The sequence below is a fragment of the Falco rusticolus genome, chromosome 1, assembly GCF_015220075.1.
Source record: "Falco rusticolus isolate bFalRus1 chromosome 1, bFalRus1.pri, whole genome shotgun sequence".
NCBI lineage: Eukaryota > Metazoa > Chordata > Aves > Falconiformes > Falconidae > Falco > Falco rusticolus.
In genome coordinates this window covers 74,805,071-74,815,543 of record NC_051187.1, presented here as the reverse complement: position 1 = coordinate 74,815,543, position 10,473 = coordinate 74,805,071, and the positions used below count along the sequence as shown (strand labels likewise).

The following is a 10,473-nucleotide window of genomic DNA, read 5'->3' as shown; positions in this document are numbered from 1 at the left end:
AGGCGCAGAGCGGCGGGGAGGGCCGGGACGGGGAGGAGGGGGCAGGGCAGGGCAGGGCAGGGCGGCTGCACGTGTCGCCGTCGGAGGCGGCGGTGGAGGTGCGGGCGGTAGGTACCGGCAGGGGGGAGGGTGCGGGGACGCGGAGCGGAGGGGGTGGGCCGGCCTTCCCGCCCCCTGCGGCCGCCTCCGGGTTCCGCACAGCGGCGCCGCTGGCCTGGCCCCAGCGCAGGCGGGCCTGCTGCGGGGAGCCGCGAACCGCTGGCTGCGGAGCGAGGCGGAGGGGTAGGGGGCGTTGGTGGTGCCGGGGGTGCTGGTGTCCCCCGTGCTGAAGGTGTCGAGCGAAGTGAGTTTTCCCTTCAGGACTTTCACACGCGCGCAGTCAAGCAGCTTCGCTTTCCTGCCGGTGGGCGCGCAGCTGCGTTGCCTTGGGGCCATCCCAGCGCTTCTTTCCAGCTGTAAGTGTAGGATCAACCCGTGTGTGCCGAGGGCTGTGCTCGTGTGGGGAGGAAGACGGTTGTACCCGCTGCCCAGGAGCTGCTGACTGCTCGGCGACATGGTCGTGTTCACGTGCAGTGCGTGTGGGGAATCTGTGAAGAAAGCACAAGTTGAGAAACATGTGAACATCTGCAGAAACTGCCAGTGCCTTTCCTGCATGGATTGTGGCAAGGATTTCTGGTAGGTAAAGGATGGAAAACGGCCTTGCTCGCTCTGCACTGGTTGTCACAAATACAAATATATGTTTTCTATAGTATATTAGAATTAAATTTTCAATTTCTGAATAATTCATATTTGTATTTCAAACTTATGCACGTTTTTATATAATTTCAGGCTTAATCATCCAGATTTGAACCACAAGGACAGCTAAACCACACAGTAAACAGAGTTGCAATCTTTTATTTTCTCGATCTAAGTGACAGTGCTTTCAGCATCCGATCATTGACTGTTACTTGCTCTGCTGCTGCAGGGAGAGTGAGATTGGCAGTAACGTCAAAAGTTCTGAATTTGGTTGTCACTTTTCAGAATAAAGCAGTGCTACGCTCTGCTTTGAAATATAAATGTATGAATTTGCATAAGATAATAAGATTGTCCTTAAATAATGGCTATATTTCTCAATGCTTCACTGACAAAAGATTAAGGTATATATTCATTCCTTTTCAGGGGCACTTATGAATTGGTCATACTACGCTACCACGTTTGTGTATCTATATTTAGGAATTAGGTTTCTGTGAACATTTTTAACCTGCTTTTCTAATTGTAAAACATGTCAATGTGAGTAGTAAAATACAGAGGTGCTTTAAGAATTGTGCATACGTTATACATATACAAATGTGCTTAAGTTAGAGTCATTAAGAAAAGCAGCAGTATACTGAAGACTTGGGTCTGATTTTGCAAGTCAGAAATTATTACTGAGGGCTATAGCATGACAGAAATGTCAGCAGTCTTACAAGCATGTACTTCAAACACGTCAAGCTTTACTTATGTAGGTGTTGACAGTATTGAGGTTTAAATGATAAATGCTATCATCTGTTACTTTAGTTTGTGGATTAGGTAGAGTCTTGTGTAGTTGAAAGGACTGAACACTTTTGTGAATGACAGTTAAAAATCTCTCATGTCCAGGGGTGACGATTATAAGGAACATGTGAAGTGTGTAAGTGAGGACCAGAAATACGGTGGGAAAGACTTTGAAGCCAAAACTACCAAAGGAGATGCTAAACAACAGGAGTGGATTCAGGTAAGGTTTGTACTGTATGTATGTTATTGTATTGTATTGTATGATAAATAACTATTGTTTATAATTGTTAAAGACACAGGAGAAGCTATACTGGAGCAAAGCAGAGGTTGATTTTTCCCAATACCCCCAGCTTGCTTTTGGCAGTTCCTTGTTAGGTATATTGCTTATTGTGGTAAGAAATGCATTTTTTGTTTTGAATCTCTGTCTTACTAGTTTGATTTAATGTTCCCTAGTTCTTGCATACAAAGAGGCATTGATCGTTGTCAGCCCTCTTCATGCCACATACGCTTTTGTAGACCTTCGCCAGGCATCCCTTCCCATCTCTTTGTCTCTGTTCCAGGCTGAGAAGTCCTACCCTGCTCAGTTGTTCTTCATATGTAGATTGTATCTTTGGTCCTCTGAAGTCTTCCCAGTTCTGCTGTATCCTTGTGAAATGAGGTTACAAGGACTACATACAGTGTTTAAGATGCAGATGAACCATATATTTAGTCTGTGTCATAATGATGTTTTCTGTGTTCTTTATTCCTTTATTACTGATTTTTTTCAGTTGATCTGCTGTTTTTGACGGCTGCTGATCATTGTGCTGGTATTTTCATGGAATTGGCTATTTTAACCCCAAGATCTTGTGTCTAAACTCCAGTGATCAACTTAAAGCCTGCCATTTTAGGATTGCTTTTCCTATGCATGCTGCTTTACATGAATTTTTGTTGAATGTAATTCATCTTTTTATTACCTAGTCGCTCATTCTTTCAAGATCTTTCTGGAATTATTCACAGTCCTCATACTGAATAGCTTCATATCACCAGGAAAATTTTCCTGCCCTCTTTTCAGATATTTTATAAATATGTTGAACAGCAGAGGTTCCAGCATGGATGGAAATGTCTCCTACCCTTTCTGTCCTACCCTTCGGGTAGTTACATATCTAATGCAAGAACCTCTTATGACTATTAGTTTCCTTTAAATGTTTTGGGAAAGAACTGTCAGGTTTTTAAAATCCCATTAGATCACATTTATCCATGGATTTGTTGATTTCTATCACGTGTAGAACACAATCTAACAAAGTACTAAGCTACGTATGTATTCAAGGCATACAAATCATACCTTTGAAGTCAACAGATCAGTGTCCTTGAGAGTGAACATTGTTTGAGCATGTTGTTCAAAGGCAGTATGATATGAATGCTATTGTTTATGAAAATTGTTAGCCTTCCTCAATACTTTCTACACAGAAGGGTGAGGAATTATTACAGAGCATCCTTTTCTGGTAGTCTTAACAGATCCACAAAACCTTTCAGTAATTATGTTTTCAGAAGTACAGGAAGGCTCTCCAGCATCCAGTGGCTACATTTTTAAATAATGAGAAGCTCAGAGCCTTTTTTCCCCTCCACATGCAGCAGTGCTGTTCAATTAACTGCTGTAAGGCCCAAGCCTAACTTCATCTGTGCTGTTCTGCTGGCACATCTAGCATAGGAATAGGCCTGAGCTGTTTTACAGGGATTAATGGTTGTTGAAGCTGGCACTACTGCCAAAAGAGATGCATGTCGAACTGTGGCCTCAAACTTAGCCTAATTTTCACAATTAACTCCAGAAGTTTGCAAAAACCAACCAGCTGGCAATTGCTTTGCTTAATGCAGGTCTTCTTCATGCTGCAGTGATTCCCTATGTGATACAGTTACTTTATTTTTAAATGTTTATATTACAGGTTGTAACTTGTACATCAGAAACCATTGGTGAGCAGTCCTGCTTGCCTATACATAACATTTTATATAGATAACTTTGACGCATCTTATGATATATGATAAAACTAAAGGTTAGTGTTTTCCCCACGTGTATTGAACAGTTCTTTCGAGCAGGGTATCCTGTTTATGGGTACTGGGTTATTTCTGTCCAGTGTGTTTCCAACTTGCCTACCTTGCATGTCTCATTCGATCATTATGCTCCTTTGCTGATTTAGTTGTGTTTTTCTTCATTCAGAAAATTCATGAAATAATGAAGAAGCCAAACATAAGCCCCAAAGTGCGGAACATTATGGAGCAGATGCGTGTCTTTGATAATATTCCAAGAAAAAAAGTAAAGTTTCAGGTGTGTTCTAATAGAGATTTGTAGTAATCCATGCAGTGAGTTTAAAAATAGACTTTCTTAGTGAGTGTCACTCTCTTTTTTACAAAGGTGGGACAAATTGCTTATTTGGGCATTGGTAAATTGATGGCGTAATAGGTGAGTTTCAAATAGGCAATGATTGTAAAATACATCTCCTTGCTGCTTTAATTAGGTATAAGCCAAAGTCTCACCATTCAAGCTTAATCTCCATGCGTTAGCTTCTTTTTTTTAAATACCTTTCTTCTTTTCTATTTGCAATTTCTATTGAATCTCCAAATGCTTAGACATAATTTTAAAGGATTCTTGTATCTGTGGCTTTGTGTTTTTCCTCGTAAAGGCACGATACTGTTTTGAGAGTTTTCCTGTTGCTCAGTACTCTTGACAGAATCTCCCACACTGCGTGCTGCACTAAACTTTGCATCACAGCCAAATCAAATCCTAAATGTTTCATGTGGTATCAGTAAAGAATTACTGGCAAACTGGCCTTTCTCCCCACCCAGCAGCCTCTGATCATGGTTGCTTCCAAAGCACTCAAATAAAACCTAATGGAGCTGCAGTGAAGTTGCTGCTAGTGAGCTGTAGGTTAGAATACTCTTCTACAGAATTAATGTTCTAAGCAGGGGAAGTGATGTTGTCAAGAAGCCTTTCTCTTTGATAAGATATGTTGCAGTGTAAGATCAAAAGTTTTTGCAGTTCATTGTCCCAGTTTACAAGTGCAGCTTTCCTGAGATTTTCATTGCAATGGAAAAATCTTTATATTAGGTTTTACTTGGAATTCCACACTCGTGAAAGTTGATATGTTGCTGACAGTGCGAGCATATTATAAGTAGACATTTAATGCTTTGTTTTAATTTTTAGCAGGGACTCCTGCAATAGCCCCAGCAACTTTCAAATGTTTGCATTGAGATAGTCGTTTGAATTGTACTTTTCTGTAATAAACTAAGGTATCCATTTAGGAGCATCACCATCTGTCCAGCGCACAAATAAGTAAGATCAGATCCTAACGCTTGTAACTCGTGAGAACTGTCAGAAGGTTTGGTAGAACATTGTTAACATAACCAGCTGTATAAAAGCTTGGGGATTATCTTTTCTATGTATTTAGCTTTTCTGGATTACTATTGGTGAAGCAATTGAGAGGCATGGTATAGCCTCATAACAGTACAGAGGCATTATGCAAAACAATTTAGCATGGAAGTTTAAAAGATCTCATAGAAAGAAATGCCTAACCAGATCTTAAACAGAAGTGATTAGATTCTTAAATAAAAACAACAACCAAATACATGGTAATAAAAAAGTCAGAGGTGCACCTTTTCAGTTACGGGTGGTTTTTTTCCTGCACAGAATTGGATGAAGAACAGTTTGAGAATTACTGACAGCATTTTGCAAGACCAAGTGTGGGATATTTTCTCTGAAGCAACCAGAAATGTAAGTTAAGTTAGAGGTACAATATTGTACAACAGGAATGCAGTCAAAAGTGCTATAAGGGAAACCTTTCAGACTCTCTTTGTAGATGTTAGCAGAAATATTGTCTCACGTTGTTCCAGTGGATACTGTTACAATGTAATTTCCAAGACAATTGCTAATTTGTAGAGCATATTGTTCCTGAAGTATTTGTGCATACTGGGCAAGTAGGTTGTGATTAAAAACATGGACACAGTGACATGATTGTGACACAGTAATGAGAAGGCTAATTTAACTTTATTCTATGCTATTAGTACAAAGGGAAAGGAAAACCACCAATTTTATCTTTGGTTCCAGTCTTTTACCACACGCCAAGAAGGAATAACACAATGTCTTTCTAGAACTTTATTGGCCTCAGATTTACGTGTAGTGGAGTTGGGAAATAACAGCACCTAGTTTACTTATTTTATTAGTGGAGAGAGACGAGATCCTCCAGTTTCTGGTGCAAATTCCTCCCACTTCTGTGTCCAAATTGTGAATTTACACTGACCTTTTTTTCTCAGTGGCTAATTCTGTGCTATTTCAGGGCTAGCTTAGCATGTTTTGGTAGGGTGGTGTTTTGATTGTTTGTTGACATGTATTGCTGCTACTAGAAAGCTGTTGTAGAAGCTTACTTCACTGTCGATGTAAAGATGTTCTCCCAGCTCCCCCCAACTTCTTCTGAGTCTGCATGCCTTTGACATTAATGCCTTGTTGATTATGCTTTATGTTCCTGACTTGATGATTCCAGTTAAATCTATTTGTAGTTTTTCTGAAGAATCCATATATAAGAGCCAGGAAGGAAGGAAAGACATTTCTTTAAAGGATAGGAACATAACATAAACTCTGGGCAGTGAGTTGCAAGGACATGTCTTGCTGAAACATTAATTTGGAGTTAGCACAACTTCACTGAAGTCTTAAGCAGTTTTGTCTGGATTTAAACTCATTTAAAAAAAAAAATCTTGAATCTGAACAATTATTTTATTTAGACACAAGTAAACGATTTACATTTTTCACAGAATATAGCATTAAAGCAAAATATGTAACACAACTTTCTTGCTCAGATCATTTCAATACACCTTTAAGAGGTCTTAGAAACATCTCAAAATACACTTCAGGGTGTATTTTCTGAAATGTATATACTCAAAGGAATTTCTTAAGTGGACTTCATATTTAATTGAAATTGAATTGAAATTACTCTTTACAAAAACAAGTTAGTATTAAGTTGCTTGTATAAACATGTATTCTCTTTCTAAATAGCCACATTAATATTTCAGTAATTGTATTTCACTTGTAATTATTAAAGTTTAATTTAAACATAAAAATGTTCATTAGTATATGAATTCTGCTACAAGAAAATTCTTATAAGCCCAGGAACATTAAAAGAAAACCAGATGTGTTAAGGTGAGAAAAGTACAATTAAAACAACCAGCAGTGCCTTTGTTGACATCATGCAATAATAGTTTGTTGTCCCAGACATATCCCAAGACAGGGAAATGCATGGTACAGCTAAGATTATTTATTACTCAGGGCCTGTATATTTGGGAATAGGTTCTGGATCTTGCTGTAATATACTGTATTTTTGTCTACGTAAATTGAAGAGTTCTCTCCCTTAATTTAATTACATTTAGAAAATATGTTAAAAAACACATAAAGATTTCATATAGAAATTATATATGCTTTAAGACAACATTTCTTCTGTGATGTTAAGGTAATTAGCATTTAGGCTGATAAGTTAAAAGAAGAATCAGCCATGCTATGTAGTGCTGTTTCTCAGGTAATTGGTGTCACCACATGTAAGCAGTTTAATTAAATTCAGGATATTTGTGTTCTTCATGAATAATGTAGTAGAGAAAAGCTGTAACGTCAAAAAAGGCATGTAAAACGATAATAATCTGTCTTTAAACAAAAGATTTCAAGTGAGAAAGAACGAGACAAACCACAACCGAAGGAAGAGGGGCAGTCTACAGACACTAGGGAAAAAACAGTGGAGGAAGAAGATGGAACTACAGATGATAAAATTGAGAGGAAAAAGAATAAGAGAGAACGAAAAGAAGAGAGACAAAAGAACAAAAAGAAGGAGAAAAAGGACTTGAAATTAGAAAACCAGTCAGAAATAAAAAGGAGTAAAAAGTCCAAGAAAGGAAAGGAGAGCTTGGAGAATGAATTTGAATTAAATGGAAATGGCCATCAGAGTGAAATAGAAGAGGAATCAAATGTAAAGAAACGCAAATGTAAACACACAGAAGGTATCTATCCTACACCTTATATTCTTGTTTGTTTTCAAGATGGTTTTTCTCAACACCTTAAAGTTCAATAATCTACCTAAGTAGAATTTTTTTAGTAAGTTACATAGACAAAGTAGATTATTTTTAACACTGTGGTTGCAGAGTCCTTATATAAAATCTGAACCTCTTAGCAACTATAAACTCATGTTACAAGAATTAAGTCACATCAGACTAGTTTTATAGTTTAGTTTTGTAATGTTTTGTGTATGTTTATCCAATTCCATCTGTAGAGGAGCCTCACAGAGAAATGACAAAGAGAATGAAAACTGAAAACATTTCAGAAGGCATGGAAGCAGAAAACACCAATGGCAATGAAGAAAATGTGGGAACAGGTAAAGGTATTCTTAAAGGGGGAGTTTATATAATTACAAACCGATTCTGCGAAAGACAGGGCAGAATGTAAATATAGTGCTTTTGCAGCAAGCCATGAAATCAGTTGTGCCTCAGTATACATATAGATTTGGATATTCAGTATACCTGTGTGTTCCATAGTAAGTGGCCTGTGCTAGAGTTGACATTTGATGTTGATCTAATTCTCTTACTTGTTGCTTCTGCTGTGCTGGCAGCCTTTGGCTATGCTTGCTTCCACTGGGCAACGAGGAGTTTGGCATGTTTGTTTCACAGCAGCAGGTCTCTTTCCTGCTGCCACCCACATTAACCAACATAGAGAACAGCTCTGTTGCATCTGTTTGTATCAATTCTATCCCTGTTTTTCCTCAGTGAATTATAAATTGGTCTTTAGTTGTGTTGGACATTAGTTTATGCTTACATAAACATGCCTATCATCTGACACACTTACTTTGAACATACAGATTGTTTATTTGGAAACTAGGGGTTAATGACCTCTGAAGTGGGTACTGTGTGAAATCGACTACCTGTGCTCCAAGGGTGAGGAGACACATCTTCCCAACTATTGCTGTATTAGTAAGAGTGGATGCTTAATAGCCGAAGCACAGAAGTAAAAGCAATCCTGGCCCTAGTTGTTAGAGTGGTATGTTGGTTCTTCATGTCTATGCTATTACAATCTTCAAAAACAGCCTTTATGCTTAAGACACCCTGCTGTTGTAGGGTCAGTAAGGTAACAACTGTTGTGGTAGCTGAACTGGTTCCAAAATTAGGAGATTGAAGAAGGCTGGTTCCTACTAGAGAAAAAAACTGGAAATACCTAATTTTACTAATGATGTTGTGCACCTAATTTTTTTCTAGGTAAATTCAACTGGAAGGGAACCATCAAAGCAGTTCTGAAACAGGCTCCAGACAATGAAATTTCAATTAAAAAACTCAGAAAAAAGGTAATGTACAATATGTTTTTTAATCTCCTTTGATCTTGTGAATTTCTTTCTGTAATGCTTAAATTCATAAAATCCCGCCCACATAAGCAAAGAAGTTTGACATTTAACAGAGTATCAGTTGACAGAATGTCAACTGAGGGACACATTCTTTATTGCTTACTGGACTACGGAAGAAATACAGTGCTAGTTCTGCAAAGGAATAATAGCGTAATAGATTCCATGCTATTTTTATAATACAGTGATGCGAATGTGTTATTTCTTAAAGTGGAATATCTTTACTAACTCAGAATTGTTCCTCTGTCTTTGTGCAGGTTATAGCTCAGTATTACGCAGTAGCTGGTGAATGTCACAAATCAGAAGAGGATATTCTTGTCATATTTAATAAGAAAGTGAACAACAATCCCAAATTTAAAGTTTTAAAGGACAAAGTTAAACTCCTGAAATAAGAGTTTCCATACTTTTTTAACTTTTGCATTTTAATCTTGCTGACTGAGTCAAATTCTTCTGTCAGCTGCACAAATATAATGTATTGGTCTCAATTTACATTGTATATTTGAGAGCAGAATTTAACTTTTAAGACTGGATTCCTCTTCTCTTTCTAGATTTATTACAGAACATTTTCAGATATTTTATTTTTTGATTTTATGGAAAATGTATATTTTTGGTACAAGTTTTAAGAGGCATTGAAAATAATTGCTGCCTACTGTATTAAAATTCTTCCAGTAATGGGTATAATGTATAGGCATGAATGTTTTAGAGGACCTGGATTGTGTGGCTTTTTGCAGAAACTATTGTAAGAGCAAATAGGATTTTCATATTCAAAAACCCACTGTGGAATATATGTTTTGTTATGCTAAAATTCAAAATGGTATGACTGATAGCCCCTATATGCACTATATTTCAGGCTTTAATAACCTGTTAATTCTGTGATGTAAAATGCTTAATTAAAGTGTGTCAAGTTTGTGTATTGCACATTCAGTGAAAATCTAAAGACCAAGTTGCCTGTATATGTATAGCTACTAAATGTTTTAATTAGTAATGCAACTGACTTCAATGTAAGTAGTCTCATGGACTAAAAATTGACTAATGAAATAAGTTACTTTAAAACACAACCTTAAATATAATAAATCTTGCCGCTTTATGATTGCATAATAAAGCCACCAATTACACAAAATTTGAAGAGGTTGTTATATTGCAGTCACCAAAACAATTTAGGCAGGCCAGAAATCTTACATGTATGTAAGAGACAGAATTCCCTGGGGAAAGTTACTTGGAAGTTTATAGGGTTTTAATCAAATGCGAAATACTTTGATAGGGAGTTCCTACCATGAAGTGATCTGTTAAAAACAGTGGTAGAAAGCTGGTGAAGATTTCTTGCAGTTTATGGTATGGTATGGTGTTTTGAAAACTGCATAGCGATTTCCAGCAGATACACTTTCATAAAACTCCATAATGAAAATATCTGAATTTAAAGAAATACTGAATATATTAAAAGTATAAATATGAAAAAATTAACTGTTTGATACACTGGGTCCAGTTTTTCTGAGTACATATTTGTCTTGTTTACTATCAAATTTGCAATAAAAATACCTAACAAATGTAAGATCTCTTCAGTAAGTGTGGT

General features: G+C 37.4%; 1 protein-coding gene across 3 annotated transcripts; it reads left to right on the top strand.

Annotated features, from left to right (window-relative positions):
* The first annotated feature begins 23 nt into the window (after positions 1 to 23).
* Positions 24 to 10,452, top strand: LYAR (Ly1 antibody reactive). 3 transcript variants are annotated; one of them, XM_037384855.1, is made up of 9 exons: positions 24 to 107; positions 361 to 675; positions 1,618 to 1,732; positions 3,704 to 3,811; positions 5,171 to 5,254; positions 7,182 to 7,518; positions 7,788 to 7,889; positions 8,764 to 8,849; positions 9,161 to 10,452. In XM_037384855.1, exons 2-9 carry the CDS (start codon positions 554 to 556, stop codon positions 9,293 to 9,295), a joined length of 1,089 nt encoding a protein of 362 aa, XP_037240752.1. In that variant the 5' UTR covers positions 24 to 107; positions 361 to 553; the 3' UTR covers positions 9,296 to 10,452. The 3 variants fall into 3 exon arrangements, with proteins under 3 accessions (XP_037240752.1, XP_037240772.1, XP_037240761.1); XM_037384875.1 differs by having other exon boundaries at positions 31 to 107; positions 454 to 675; XM_037384864.1 differs by lacking the exon at positions 24 to 107 and having other exon boundaries at positions 165 to 675.
* The last annotated feature ends 21 nt before the right edge of the window (positions 10,453 to 10,473 follow it).

Coding starts and splice junctions, on each gene's coding strand:
- LYAR (XM_037384855.1), top strand. CDS start 554: ATGGTCGTGTTCACGTGCAGTGCGTGTGGGGAATCTGTGAAGAAAGCA. Junction 1,733..3,703: donor AACAACAGGAGTGGATTCAG/GTAAGGTTTGTA, acceptor TTCTTCATTCAG/AAAATTCATGAAATAATGAA. Junction 5,255..7,181: donor TCTCTGAAGCAACCAGAAAT/GTAAGTTAAGTT, acceptor TTTAAACAAAAG/ATTTCAAGTGAGAAAGAACG.